Consider the following 15420-nt stretch of genomic DNA (forward strand, 5'->3'; position numbering starts at 1 on the left):
CATACCGTGGTTTCTGTACGCCGCGTGGTCCCGTCGTCGCTGGTTCTCTCTCTATATATATATAACATACCGTGGTTTCTGTGCGCCGCGTGGTCCGTCGTCGCTGGTCTCTCTCTCTATATATAACATACCGTGGTTTCTGTGCGCCGCGTGGTCCCGTTGTCGCTGGTCTCTCTCTCTATATATATATATATAACATACCGTGGTTTCTGTGTGCCGCGTGGTCCCGTCGTCGCTGGTCTCTCTCTATATATATATATATATAACATACCGTGGTTTCTGTGCGCCGCGTGGTCCCGTTGTCGCTGGTCTCTCTCTCTATATATATATATATAACATACCGTGGTTTCTGTGCGCCGCGTGGTCCCGTCGTCGCTGGTCTCTCTCTCTATATATAACATACCGTGGTTTCTGTGCGCCGCGTGGTCCCGTTGTCGCTGGTCTCTCTCTCTATATATATATATATAACATACCGTGGTTTCTGTGCGCCGCGTGGTCCCGTCGTCGCTGGTCTCTATATGTATAACATACCGTGGTTTCTGTGCGCCGCGTGGTCCCGTCGTCGCTGGTCTCTATATATATAACATACCGTGGTTTCTGTGCGCCGCGTGGTCCCGTCGTCGCTGGTCTCTATATGTATAACATACCGTGGTTTCTGTGCGCCGCGTGGTCCCGTCGTCGCTGGTCTCTCTCTATATATATATAACATACCGTGGTTTCTGTACGCCGCGTGGTCCCGTCGTCGCTGGTCTCTCTCTATATATATATAACATACCGTGGTTTCTGTGCGCCGCGTGGTCCCGTCGTCGCTGGTCTCTCTCTCTATATATAACATACCGTGGTTTCTGTGCGCCGCGTGGTCCCGTTGTCGCTGGTCTCTCTCTCTATATATATATATATAACATACCGTGGTTTCTGTGCGCCGCGTGGTCCCGTCGTCGCTGGTCTCTATATGTATAACATACCGTGGTTTCTGTGCGCCGCGTGGTCCCGTCGTCGCTGGTCTCTATATATATAACATACCGTGGTTTCTGTGCGCCGCGTGGTCCCGTCGTCGCTGGTCTCTATATGTATAACATACCGTGGTTTCTGTGCGCCGCGTGGTCCCGTCGTCGCTGGTCTCTCTCTATATATATATAACATACCGTGGTTTCTGTACGCCGCGTGGTCCCGTCGTCGCTGGTCTCTCTCTATATATATATAACATACCGTGGTTTCTGTGCGCCGCGTGGTCCCGTCGTCGCTGGTCTCTCTCTCTATATATAACATACCGTGGTTTCTGTGCGCCGCGTGGTCCCGTTGTCGCTGGTCTCTCTCTCTATATATATATATATAACATACCGTGGTTTCTGTGCGCCGCGTGGTCCCGTCGTCGCTGGTCTCTCTCTCTATATATATATATAACATACCGTGGTTTCTGTGCGCCGCGTGGTCCCGTCGTCGCTGGTCTCTATATATATATAACATACCGTGGTTTCTGTGCGCCGCGTGGTCCCGTTGTCGCTGGTCTCTCTCTCTATATATATATATATAACATACCGTGGTTTCTGTGCGCCGCGTGGTCCCGTCGTCGCTGGTCTCTCTCTCTATATATATATATAACATACCGTGGTTTCTGTGCGCCGCGTGGTCCCGTCGTCGCTGGTCTCTCTCTCTCTATATATATATATAACATACCGTGGTTTCTGTGCGCCGCGTGGTCCCGTCGTCGCTGGTCTCTATATATATATAACATACCGTGGTTTCTGTGCGCCGCGTGGTCCCGTCGTCGCTGGTCTCTCTCTCTATATATATATAACATACCGTGGTTTCTGTGCGCCGCGTGGTCCCGTTGTCGCTGGTCTCTCTCTATATATATATAACATACCGTGGTTTCTGTGCGCCGCGTGGTCCCGTCGTCGCTGGTCTCTATATATATAACATACCGTGGTTTCTGTGCGCCGCATGGTCCCGTCGTCGCTGGTCTCTATATATATAACATACCGTGGTTTCTGTGCGCCGCGTGGTCCTGTCGTCGCTGGTCTCTCTCTCTATATGTATAACATACCGTGGTTTCTGTGCGCCGCGTGGTCCCGTCGTCGCTGGTCTCTCTCTCTATATATATATATAACATACCGTGGTTTCTGTGCGCCGCGTGGTCCCGTCGTCGCTGGTCTCTCTCTATATATATATATATAACATACCGTGGTTTCTGTGCGCCGCGTGGTCCCGTCGTCGCTGGTCTCTCTCTCTATATATATATATAACATACCGTGGTTTCTGTGCGCCGCGTGGTCCCGTCGTCGCTGGTCTCTATATATATATAACATACCGTGGTTTCTGTGCGCCGCGTGGTCCCGTTGTCGCTGGTCTCTCTCTCTATATATATATATATAACATACCGTGGTTTCTGTGCGCCGCGTGGTCCCGTCGTCGCTGGTCTCTATATATATATAACATACCGTGGTTTCTGTGCGCCGCGTGGTCCCGTTGTCGCTGGTCTCTCTCTCTATATATATATATATAACATACCGTGGTTTCTGTGCGCCGCGTGGTCCCGTTGTCGCTGGTCTCTCTCTCTATATATATATATATAACATACCGTGGTTTCTGTGCGCCGCGTGGTCCCGTCGTCGCTGGTCTCTCTCTCTATATATATATATAACATACCGTGGTTTCTGTACACCGCGTGGTCCCGTCGTCGCTGGTCTCTCTCTATATATATATATATATAACATACCGTGGTTTCTGTGCGCCGCGTGGTCCCGTCGTCGCTGGTCTCTCTCTCTATATATATATATATAACATACCGTGGTTTCTGTGCGCCGCGTGGTCCCGTCGTCGCTGGTCTCTCTCTCTATATATAACATACCGTGGTTTCTGTGCGCCGCGTGGTCCCGTCGTCGCTGGTCTCTATATATATAACATAACGTGGTTTCTGTGCGCCGCGTGGTCCCGTCGTCGCTGGTCTCTCTCTCTATATATATATAACATACCGTGGTTTCTGTGCGCCGCGTGGTCCCGTCGTCGCTGGTCTCTCTCTCTATATATATATAACATACCGTGGTTTCTGTGCGCCGCGTGGTCCCGTCGTCGCTGGTCTCTATATGTATAACATACCGTGGTTTCTGTGCGCCGCGTGGTCCCGTCGTCGCTGGTCTCTATATGTATAACATACCGTGGTTTCTGTGCGCCGCGTGGTCCCTGGTCTCTATATGTATAACATACCGTGGTTTCTGTGCGCCGCGTGGTCCCGTCGTCGCTGGTCTCTCTCTATATATATATATAACATACCGTGGTTTCTGTGCGCCGCGTGGTCCCGTCGTCGCTGGTCTCTATATGTATAACATACCGTGGTTTCTGTGCGCCGCGTGGTCCCGTCGTCGCTGGTCTCTATATGTATAACATACCGTGGTTTCTGTGCGCCGCGTGGTCCCGTCGTCGCTGGTCTCTCTCTATATATATATATAACATACCGTGGTTTCTGTGCGCCGCGTGGTCCCGTCGTCGCTGGTCTCTATATGTATAACATACCGTGGTTTCTGTGCGCCGCGTGGTCCCGTCGTCGCTGGTCTCTATATGTATAACATACCGTGGTTTCTGTGCGCCGCGTGGTCCCGTCGTCGCTGGTCTCTATATGTATAACATACCGTGGTTTCTGTGCGCCGCGTGGTCCCGTCGTCGCTGGTCTCTCTCTCTCTATATATATAACATACCGTGGTTTCTGTGCGCCGCGTGGTCCCGTCGTCGCTGGTCTCTCTCTCTATATATATAAAAGTAAGACGCGCAAACGCGGGAAGCGAACGCAGCTCGTAAATTGCAATAACAACAATTAGAATAAATTACGTACTTAAGGTTTTTTTTAAGTTAAGTTTTTTTAAATTAAATGTTTTTTCAAGTTATTTTTTTAGTGTGTGTATGTGTGCGTGCGTGCGTGTTTCTTTTTTAGGTTTTTTTTTTTAAAGTTTTTTCTTTAAGTTTTTTTTTAAGTTAAGTTTTTTTTTAAGTTAAGTTTTTTGTGTGTGTGCGTTTTTCCTTTTTAAGTTTTTTTTTTTTTTTTTAAGCTGTGTGATACAGCCGCGCCCTCTGGTGGTGGGCGGGTGGTGTTACAGCGTGACACACACACAGACACACAGACGTGATCTGCTGGGTCTCATAGTAGATGCTCACTGCGTTCGCAATAACATACCGTGGTTTCTGTGCGCCGCGTGGTCCCGTCGTCGCTGGTCTCCACAGAGATAACGGGGATAGACTCCTGGGGGTCTTCCTCCACTGTGAAGGTCTCCTGCACCATCTGGCCAGGCTCCATCCTGAACTGTACAACACACACACATCACAACTAAATGGGTTTGTGTGCATGCAAGGAATAAAGCAAGAAATATAAAATCTCAAGACTGAAAAATGTAATGTTTTATTTAGACCAGATCACAGATTTCATCTGTACGGTTGCCTTTGATATTTCTGAGACCCAGTCATGTTTCTGGAAGATGATTATGCTTCTAAACTTGTAATTCTATTGATCACTTCAAATACTCTTTCATCTTAACCCATTTTGACCTGAGATCAGATTCTAAAAATGTCTTCTACGTCCTGACAGTTTTCTGAAAAAGCTATGTTTCTATGTCAGTCGCTCTTCGATTTTTCAAAAATAGCAGACCTACAAGCTATGAGCTTGTAGATCTGCTATTTTTCAATAGCTAAAGCATAACATAATGCTAACACCAAAAGGGGTTCCCGCCCAGAATGGTTTAAAAACAACTGACCGAAAATAGCCAATCTACAAGCTTAAAATACTGTAACTGACCGAAAATAGCCAATCAATAGATTGGCTATTTCCGGTGCGCAGCATGCATTCACAGACACGCTGACTTCTATGGAATTCAAATGACTGAAATCAGCCGTGGTGACTGATATGAGAACTTGAATCCATGTGTATGCAAGGATGCCCTAACTGTGCAGATCAAGTGAAACGGTACTAATAGAAGTTGTCCTGACTTTGAGTTGAGCAAGTCAAATTGAGAAAAGAAAGCAACCGACTCAAAGCCACCATAAACCACTAGTACTGTCTGATATGTTGGTGTAATTACTACAAATGTTTAAATGTCAGATACAAATGTTTAAATGTCAAATTGTTGTAGGCGAGGACATTTAACACATTGAGAGCCCACGCAAAACTGCCCAAAATCACTTTCACCTAGAAAATCCATTCACATTTTTTATAATTCAGCTGACTGTGGAGACACATGCTGGAACTTTTTACTTTGAAATGTTTTATAGTTTCTGAGTTATTTAATTTAAACGCCAAATGCATTCTCAATGGCGAAAACACAAACTTTGGCACCACGTGTTAAAGTTAAAAAGTGTTTTGATTTTTCTGATTTTTTTTAATAAAAAAGATAATAAAAAGAAAATCAAAAAATATATATATATATATATTTTTTTTTTTCAAAGACATCCACAGACGTCTTGGGCTATGCACGTGCGGTAATACCCAGGACGTCCACAGACGTTTTGGGCACAAAATGTGTTAAGATGGAGTGCTGTAGTGATGTTTCGTATATATGGAGAAGAAGAAGTGCTAGAATTCAGTTTTTCTGTGGACATGCCCAACAATTCATTAACCCATTCTGACCTGAGATCAGATTCTAAAAATGTCTTCTACATCGTGACAGTTTTCTGAAAAAGCCATATTTCTATGTCAGTCATTCTTCGATTTTTCCAAAATAGCAGACCTACAAGCTCGTAGCGCGCCACTCGGTGGCGCGCTACGAGCTTGTAGATCTGCTATTTTTCAATAGCTAAAGCATAACATAATGCTAACACCAAAAGGGGTTCCCGCCCAGAATGGGTTAAGAATACTTGCACAAGAGACTGGGGTACTATTGCCTGTATTATTTTATCACACACCTTATGTAAACGTATATTTGATATCACCAGCTCAGTGGCCTTGTGGTTAGAGTGTCCGCCCTGAGACTGGGAGGTTGGTGGTTCGATCCCCGGCCGGGTCATACCAAAGACTCTAAAAATGGGACCCAGTGCCTCCCTGCTTGACACTCAGCATCAAGGGTTGGATTGGGGGTAAGTCCCTGCGACATACTAGCGTCATGTCCAGGGGGTGTACTTGTACATCAAGCTGCCTCACGCTACAGAAACAGGAGATAGGCTCCTGCCCTATGGGCCTCATGGCTCGGCAAGGCTACTTATATTTGATATCGTTTTGTTCTTTGACTTTCGTCACAACAACAATGTAAATAATGATTTGTGGATACTTTGTGTGAATCACGCAGACAATCGAGACATTCCACATTCTCTTCCATTTCCTGGTGGTTGAGGTGCTTTGGCAGGACATGACGGGAGGCCTGTTATTTTGACTGAAGTGATGCAATATTAATGTGAATGTAAAAATAAACCAATATACACACAGGGAAGACATCGTCTAGAAGAGGAATGTCAACTCCGGTCCATCCATGGACACTTATATAAACGGAAACGCTACCAAAGTCGTGCTTTGAGTTTGTTGATAATAAAGTTGTGTACACTCGCAGAGTTGAATCAACATTGATTTTACAACATAAATTGGGGGTCCCAGAGATAGAAATGCCATTAACCCATTTTTGGGCGGGAACCCCTGTTGGTGTTTTAAACATTGTTATAATTTAGCTATTGAAAAATAGCAGACCTACAAGCTCGTAGCACGCCACTCGGTGGCGCGCTATGAGCTTGTAGATCTGCTATTTTTATTTTTGAAAAATCGCGAAAATATTTATTTCAGAAAACTGGAGGATTTTTTTATTTTGAGGTCAGGCCTGAATGGGTTAAATGGGGGTGTCTGTAGACTAATATGCATGTCAAACTCCGGGGGTCCTTGAAATGAAACGGGTTGAGAATCACTGCTAGAGCCGTCAAAATCTTCTCTGTAAAACGTTTGGGGAACCCGCTGACTTACGTGATGTGTCCCGTTGATGTATCCCTCGTTCAGTGTGAGCCTCTCCAAGTCCGCATCACAAGGAATACGCCCGTTCTGCACGGAGAAGGAGAAGGAGAAGGAGAAGGAGAACGCAAAGACCACGTTAGGAAACGCCACGCAAAGCTACGAGATGAAACGGACACGTCACTTCAGGAGGAGCCATGCACATGTGATGGAACACAGGGAGGGAGCGACAGGGATGGATACACAGATGAGATGTGGACAACACAGCGACGCACACAGAATTACTTGACAGTACACCACTGTTCCGGGCAGCTGAATTATACCCAACACTTGGAGCAGCAGCAGCTTACATAATACCACACAACGATGAGAATGACATAATACCACACAACGATGAGAATGACATAAGTATCACACATAAATGTGGGTGGCTGCATGCGCACATCATGCACAAAGTAAACACAGAAAGACTACAGCGCTTTTGTTTATGATCCATACATTCCTCTCACCAACATAACAATGACAACGTCATGATGACATGAACAATCAGGGTTTGGTTTTTTTACTTCTTGCCTCCAACATTTGTCAACATTACCCGACCACATGGGAGGTGATAATGGGTGTGGCCGGGTGGTGTTTGCCCCATTCCAGCCACATGGGGAGCCGAGCGCGCTAACCCAACGACAATTTACAGCTACATGTCCTCAACAAAAGGTACACACACACAGAGAGAGAGAGAGAGAGAGAGAGAGAGAGAGAGAGAGAGAGAGAGAGAGAGAGAGAGAGAGAGAGAGAGAGAGAGAGAGAGGGGGCTGGTTGCTCAACAAGTTAACACTGTTAAGAAGGAATGGGCGCTGCTGCTGCACTCGTATCAAAAAACACACGAGAGAGAGAATAGTGTCAGGTTTTCACAGCGAGTCGGTCAGCCATAGAAAGAATGTGTAATGCCACTTGGGAGAGACAGGGTAAGGGGAGGGGACAATACTTTAGAAAAAGCCAAGCCATTATCAAGGGGTTTTGCAAATTAAGGAACCATTCCTGTTAAGTACAAAACTGTTATGATTTTGAATGTTATTGATCTGAATATACTAAGTATTAATCGTTTACCCGCCAGGAACATAGGAATTTTAAAACGTAGAATCTTGTAGCCTGCCACAAACGGAAAAGCCGTTTTAACAGCGATGTATTCATTAATGCATGTTTTAATACGATCGTATCGAAATCTACCGTCGGTTAGCTTTGTTATGCTTCTGACACAATGGGCGCGGCCATTTTGAAAATGCGCGCGCATCCACTTACATTGCCGGCTCTGGTTTCAGACGGCTTTATCTCACAGAAGCGACATTGCAGAGGACGCTTTGTCCCAGACAAGCGTTTTCAACGGCCTGTAGCAGGCGCTGTGATACTCGCGGTCCACTTTTTCCACCACCGACCGAGAGAACGAGCACCAGCTTCGTCAACACACACGGAATGGTTTCATAGTAAAATGCGATTACGGATATTTGGCTCTTCAAAGTAAGTGTCACGCGTGATTAAACCATGGCAATACGCAATCGAGGGATTAATTAATGGCGGCAGGCTAAGAGTTAAGAAGAAGATGATGTATGAACGTACGTATGTATGTATAATGTATGTAGGTATGTCTGTGTGTTAGTCTGTTTGTGTATATGTGAGTCATGTATCAGTTTGTGCAAAAATGAAAAATAAAATGATTGAAAGAAAGAAAAAGCCATGCACAACGGGGATCAGATAAGACCACTGTTGCCCCAAACACTGGGTCGGGAACCGTTTGTGGGTCGCGTCGGACACATTTGTACGGGTCCCTTTATTTGTCGTTTCCTACATTTTGGGTTTATTTATCATGATTTCAAAAAACATGCCCCAACAAAAATGTCATGAAAAAAAAATTAATTAAAAATAAATTCCGTAATTTAATGAAGGAATAAAAGAATAATCTAAGAAATTCCATAAACTAGAAGCAAAATAATCAAGTAGTGAAAATAGCTGATCTACAAGCTCGCTTCGCGCCGCGTTGTGAGCTTGTAGATCGGCTATTTTCACTAGTTTGGATCTCGAGCAAATATCTAATTTTCCGTGTTGAGCTGAAAAGTTTGGGAACCGTCTTGAGATAGACGAAGACATCAAACCGGAGCGAGGAAGGAAGGTAACGACAAGCAGCTCCCGAGAATAGAACACGACAGGGAGGAGAGCGGCAGAGAAGAGAGGCAGAACAGAGAACAAGTGAGAACCTGTCAGTTTTTATAAGACCGAGTGTTTGGTTGCCTTGTCGAGGGAGAGGCATGTCGGAGCCTCTGGCCTTTGTAAACACACGGCTCAGAGATAAGAGAACCAGCACAAGCCACATTTCTCACGCACGCCCGTTACACTAACCTAACCTGCATTCTGTGCTACATTCTGTGCATTTCTGCTTTATCAACCCGCACAAGATTACCTGGGAATCAAGACTTACTTGACCCCGGTAATGTGTGTGCACAAGGCAATCAATCAATCAATCATGCAGGAGAAAGTATAATGGCCGGGTGTGGACAGTGCTAGCTTGGTTTCCGAGGTGTGGACAGTGCTAGCTTGGTTTCCGAGGTGTGGACAGTGCTAGCTTGGTTTCCGAGGTGTGGACAGTGCTAGCTTGGTTTCCGTTGGCGTTTCGTGTGTTTCAAAAGTTGCCTCGGGGGGCCACATATGTGCACAGTTAGTAAACAAGTGAACATGTCTGTCAGGGAGTTGAGGATGTGAATGACTGAGCAGTGCCTGCGCTGCCTGTCGGTACGTCTATGTATGCGTCAGAGGAAATACAGAGGAGGATGATGTCACTTTTCAGTCTGTAAAAGCCACTGACTGACTCCCTGGTCATACAGGCGGGGGTGGGGGTGGGGGAGGGGGAGGGGGCGTGGAAGAAGAAGTCAGGCAAACACAGGCAGGTATCGGTTCTGCGGGACCCTTTCTTTGTTTTTCAAAGATATACCATTTTTAACCCATTTAGGCCAGACGTTGAGATTTAAAAAAAAAAAAAAAAAGTCTTCTAAATTCTGACAATTTTCTGAAATACCTTGGCTTTCATATATAATATTTCATGTCAAGGACCCCAAAAATGATATGTAATTGGCCGCCGACCCCCCCATCTGAAAATATGTTATTCCAGGAACCCCTCAGAAGCAAAGATTTGAGTTAAAAAAATGTGCTCTGAAAGAATATATATATATATATATATATATATATATATATATATATATATATATATATATATATATATCACGATTTTCACGATTTTTCAAAAATAGCAGACCTACAAGCTCATAGCGCGCCACTCGGTGGCGCGCTATGAGCTTGTAGATCTGCTATTTTTCAATAGCTAAATTATAACATCATCATACTATAATTAACCAAATGTCTGAAATTTATTTTATTTTTATTTTTTCATGGAGGGACAGACAGTAGGCTGAGTAGGCTGGTGAGAGAGATGGGGGGGGGGGGAGACATGCAGTAAAGGCCGTCGGGATCGGGAGTCGAACCCGCGGCACACTGCCAGACTGGATTACCAGCCAAGGTGTCTGGACCACTGAGCCATGGCCCAGACAATATGACATTTTAACGGTAATATAATATATCGTATCGACGTCGCAATATTTGGCAAATACCGAGATGTGAAATTCTGTCCATATCGTGCAGCCCTAGTATGGATTCAAATGACACGATTACAATCACGACATGCTTTGAGAACACACATCATCATCATCATCATCATCATCATGATCCAAACAACAAAGAGCAGAACGACACAACAATGACAACAATATATCAAAGCAAGCGATGGACCGTTGCATGCGAACATGAAGTGAGTTGAATGGAGGACACGATCATTCTGTTGGGAAGATGACTGACAAGAGGGACATGATGGGGCTGTTATTCAGAAATGACACGGAGGAGGAGGGAGGGTTACTGAGAAGAATCCCATGGATGGGAGGGTGGAAGTGGAAACGATGCGTGGATCGTGACGGTGATCACCAACGGATGAGGCACAGGACAGGGAGGGAAGCCAGGGGGGAGCCACCCACCTCCTCAGATATTAACCCATTTGGACCTGAGATCAGATTCTAAAAAATGTCTTCTACATCCTGACAGTTTTCTGAAAAAGCTATGTTTCTATGTCAGTGGTTCTTCGATTTTTCAAAAATAGCAGACCTACAAGCTCGTAGCACGCCACCTGCTATTTTTCAATAGCTAAAGCATAACATAATGCTAACACCAAAAGGGGTTCCCGCCCAAAATGGGTTAAGCTACACTCACTGGAAACAATGCTGGGCAAATATATACATTTTTGCCAATATGATAAAAAACATATTTACCCTAATAAATCAATCACTTTACCCTGCCCACTAGTTTCATTTTATATTTTCATTATATTGAATAGAAAGTATAAGGAAAACGGGCAATAATGAGGGAACTCTAAGGACATTTCAAATAAATTTGGTCCATAAATACATCAGCTTAAAATTGTTCTGCCCAGCTTTTCCAGCTCTTTCCAGGGCATCCAACTAAGACAAGAAATCAAGCCCAACATCATAAGTATCCAGAGCAGATCCAAATTGAGACAAACTGAGGAGGAGGCATTTTGAACCCCAGGCTTCTTCATGAATGGCCTATAATATGGTCAGTCGGTCAGCGATGGGATGAGGATGACGACAATGGGGTGGGTGAACTCACTCGGACCCAGCCAGGCAGGGTCCGGGCGGTGGGTGAACTCACTCGGACCCAGCCAGGCAGGGTCCGGGCGGTGGGTGAACTCACTCGGACCCAGCCAGGCAGGGTCCGGGCGGTGGGTGAACTCACTCGGACCCAGCCAGGCAGGGTCCGGGCGGTGGGTGAACTCACTCGGACCCAGCCAGGCAGGGTCCGGGCGGGCGGGCGGGCGGAGGTCTTTGTCGTTTTTTACCTGCATGGTGGTGGGGAGGGGGGGGCGGGGCAGGGTACCAGTGCACGACCTGCGCTCGTCCTCCAGCGCCCGGCTTAGCATCTCAAACTGCCTCTCCTGCTCTCGCACCGAGGCTAGCAGGGAGGCCGTGCTCGCACACTGCTCCATTCACACACTGTCTGTCAGTCACGCTGAGAGGCAGAGCACAGAGCAGGAGGAGAGATGGAGTCAAGATAGAGAATGTTTAAAACCGGCATCCAGCGTAAAGAGTTAAGGCACCAATGTGATTTACACTGCAGCAGAAACAGGTTAGACGGGGGGGGGGGGGGGGGGGGGGACTCCGGAAACCGACAAACCAGTGAACCGTCAAGTTAGCAAACAGTAGTCAGGATATAGGCTATAGCTAAGCCATTATTCTGCACTGTCTGAGTGTGTGTGTGTGTGTGTGTGTGTGTCTGTGTCTGTGTCTGTGTCTGTGTCTGTGTCTGTGTGTCTGTGTGTCTGTGTGTGTGTGTGTGTCTGTGTGTGTCTGTGTGTGTCTGTGTGTCTGTCTCTGTGTGTGTGTGTGTGTGTGTGTGTGTGTGTGTGTGTGTGTGTGTGTGTGTGTGTGTGTGTGTGTGTGTGTGTGTGTGTGTGCATACCATGCATTCATTTCAGGGCTTCTCGACTGAAGATGGCTCAGCAAAATTCCAAAAGTGCCGCAAGCTACAAATGTCAGTATTATTTTGAAACTTTACAAATGTATTTTGTAACAGACTACTACACGACACTACTAGTGTAAAGGTTAAGGAAACACACAGTAAAAAGAGACACATTTCCATCTATAAGGCCAAACCTCAATGAACCAAAACATTGTGATCATTTAATGAAGTTACAAAATAAGTCTTCATTCATTCACGATACTCTCTCTTGGAAGAAACACTACAATCTTGTTCAAAACAATGAAAATAATGAGCCTCGCGCCTGTCACAGACATGATGTCACAGACATGATGTCACAGACATGATGTCACAGACATGATGTCACAGACATGATGTCATGCCACAGACATGATGTCACAGACATGATGTCACAGACATGATGTCACAGACATGATGTCACAGACATGATGTCATGCCACAGACATGATGTCATGCCACAGACATGATGTCATGCCACAGACATGATGTCACAGACATGATGTCACAGACATGATGTCACAGACATGATGTCACAGGCATGATGTCACAGGCATGATGTCACAGACATGATGTCACAGACATGATGTCACAGACATGATGTCATGCCACAGACATGATGTCACAGACATGATGTCACAGACATGATGTCACAGGCATGATGTCACAGGCATGATGTCACAGACATGATGTCACAGACATGATGTCACAGACATGATGTCATGCCACAGACATGATGTCACAGACATGATGTCATGCCACAGACATGATGTCACAGACATGATGCCACAGACATGATGTCACAGACATGATGTCACAGGCATGATGTCACAGGCATGATGTCACAGACATGATGTCACAGACATGATGGCACAGACATGATGTCAAAGACATGATGTCACAGACATGATGTCACAGACATGATGTCAAAGACATGTCACAGACATGATGTCACAGACATGATATCATGCCACAGACATGATGTCACAGACATGATGTCACAGACATGATGTCACAGACATGATATCATGCCACAGACATGATGCCACAGACATGATGTCACAGACATGATGCCACAGACATGATGTCACAGACATGATGTCACAGACATGATGTCACAGACATGATGCCACAGACATGATGTCACAGACATGATGTCACAGACATGATATCATGCCACAGACATGATGCCACAGACATGATGTCACAGACATGATGCCACAGACATGATGCCACAGACATGATGCCACAGACATGATGCCACAGACATGATGTCACAGACATGATGTCACAGACATGATGTCACAGACATGTGCAGAGCAACTGCAGTCAGGAAACCTCACTGCAGTTGCTGCCGGCCCTTTAAACCTCACTGCAGTTGCTGCCGGCCCTTTAATTGGAATTTAATTCCATCTTCATACCGGCTATTTAAGACCTGAGATCAGATTCTAAAAATGTCTTCTACATCCTGACAGTTTTCTGAAAAAGCTATGTTTCTATGTCAGTGATTCTTTGATTTATCAAAAATAGCAGAGCTACGAGCTTGTAGATCTGCTATTTTTCAATAGCTAAAGCATAACATAATGCTTAAAACACCAACAGGGGTTCCCGCCCAGAATGGGTTAAACCAGAAGTTCGCACTGCTCAATCGGCTTGCTTGTTTTGCTCACACACACACACACACACACACACACACACACACACACACACACACACACACACACACACACACACACACACACACACACACACACACACACACACACACACACACACACACACACACACACACACACACACACACACACACACAGCTGCAACCTTTGCTGCTCACCCTCCTCCAACCCAAGCTAGTTACCACCACCTGTCGTTTTGGATCTACTGTCTAGGTACGGGGGATTCAGAGTCCCTATCTATGGTTGGGGGACTGATGCGCTTGATCCGAGTATACCTAAAAAGCAGATCCAATTCATCGCCAAACCATAATAAATATATTGCTCATTATATATATATATATATATATATATATTCCATGGTCCATTCTTGAGTTGTCCTGACTGAGACGTATTATATTTGTATTGATATGACCATATGGGCCGCAGATACATTAACCCATTTAGGCCTGACGTCGAAATAAAAAAAAAAACGTTCAAATACAACGAGACTGAGCGCTGCGGGTGTGTCAGCTCGGTCAGGAGGTAACAGGCGGTGCTCGGACAAATGGACAATACACACGATAATTATGCAGTCATGAAACCTGGCAATTCATTCAAACATCTTATTTTGCAGCATTGCACGTTTCCCTGTTCTCCTTATCAGTGTACAATACACAAGAGTTAATAATAACCGTTACAATCTACGATAAGCCTATCTCACTGAATTTCCCCGCCCCCCTAAATACGCCCCCTTTCGGGGTTAGTGGTGATAGCGTGACGTCACTCCATAGACGCTACATGTTAACAGAGGTTATTTAAGAAGTCTACAACTTTTGTTTTCTCAAGGTAAGGTTTGTTCTATCTGTTCGACCTGATTTACCATCTTGTTTGCTTCATAATAATATTGGTCTGTCACATTTTTACATTAGAAAATGTACTTAGATTCTCCAGAGAAAAAAACGTGTAAATGCTCATGTTAAAGACACCACTATTTACCGGAAGTGGGCGTGGAAAGCGGGCTGTGAGATAGGCCAATCCATCTCCGCAGCCATTAGGCTAACAGAGGCACAATAAGATCACAGAGGCCATTGGATACCATTTGAACAAAATTGCGTGACACTGATAAGCACAATGAGCAACAAAAACCTCTGGAAAATCTTCCACAAATATATTTTTTCGCACCAAAACCACCGTCATCATTCGCCAATGATTGTGTGAGAGATGATTTTAGCCCTAATCAATCATGCAGTC

General features: G+C 45.4%; 1 protein-coding gene across 3 annotated transcripts in view; it reads right to left on the bottom strand.

Annotated features, from left to right (window-relative positions):
• Positions 1–15420, bottom strand: part of ctnnd1 (catenin (cadherin-associated protein), delta 1) — a 95432-nt gene that overhangs the window by 53449 nt on the left and 26563 nt on the right. For all 3 annotated transcript variants that reach the window (XM_079499032.1, XM_079499033.1, XM_079499031.1), the window contains exons 2-3: positions 6926–7000; positions 4169–4294 (exon numbers count right to left, since the gene is read on the bottom strand). In XM_079499032.1, the coding sequence (XP_079355158.1) occupies positions 4169–4288 (120 nt within the window). In that variant the 5' untranslated portion in view covers positions 4289–4294; positions 6926–7000. The remainder of the gene's footprint in view (positions 1–4168; positions 4295–6925; positions 7001–15420) is intronic.

This window comes from Electrona antarctica, assembly GCF_951216825.1.
Source record: "Electrona antarctica genome assembly, chromosome: 4".
Taxonomy (NCBI): Eukaryota; Metazoa; Chordata; class Actinopteri; order Myctophiformes; family Myctophidae; genus Electrona; species Electrona antarctica.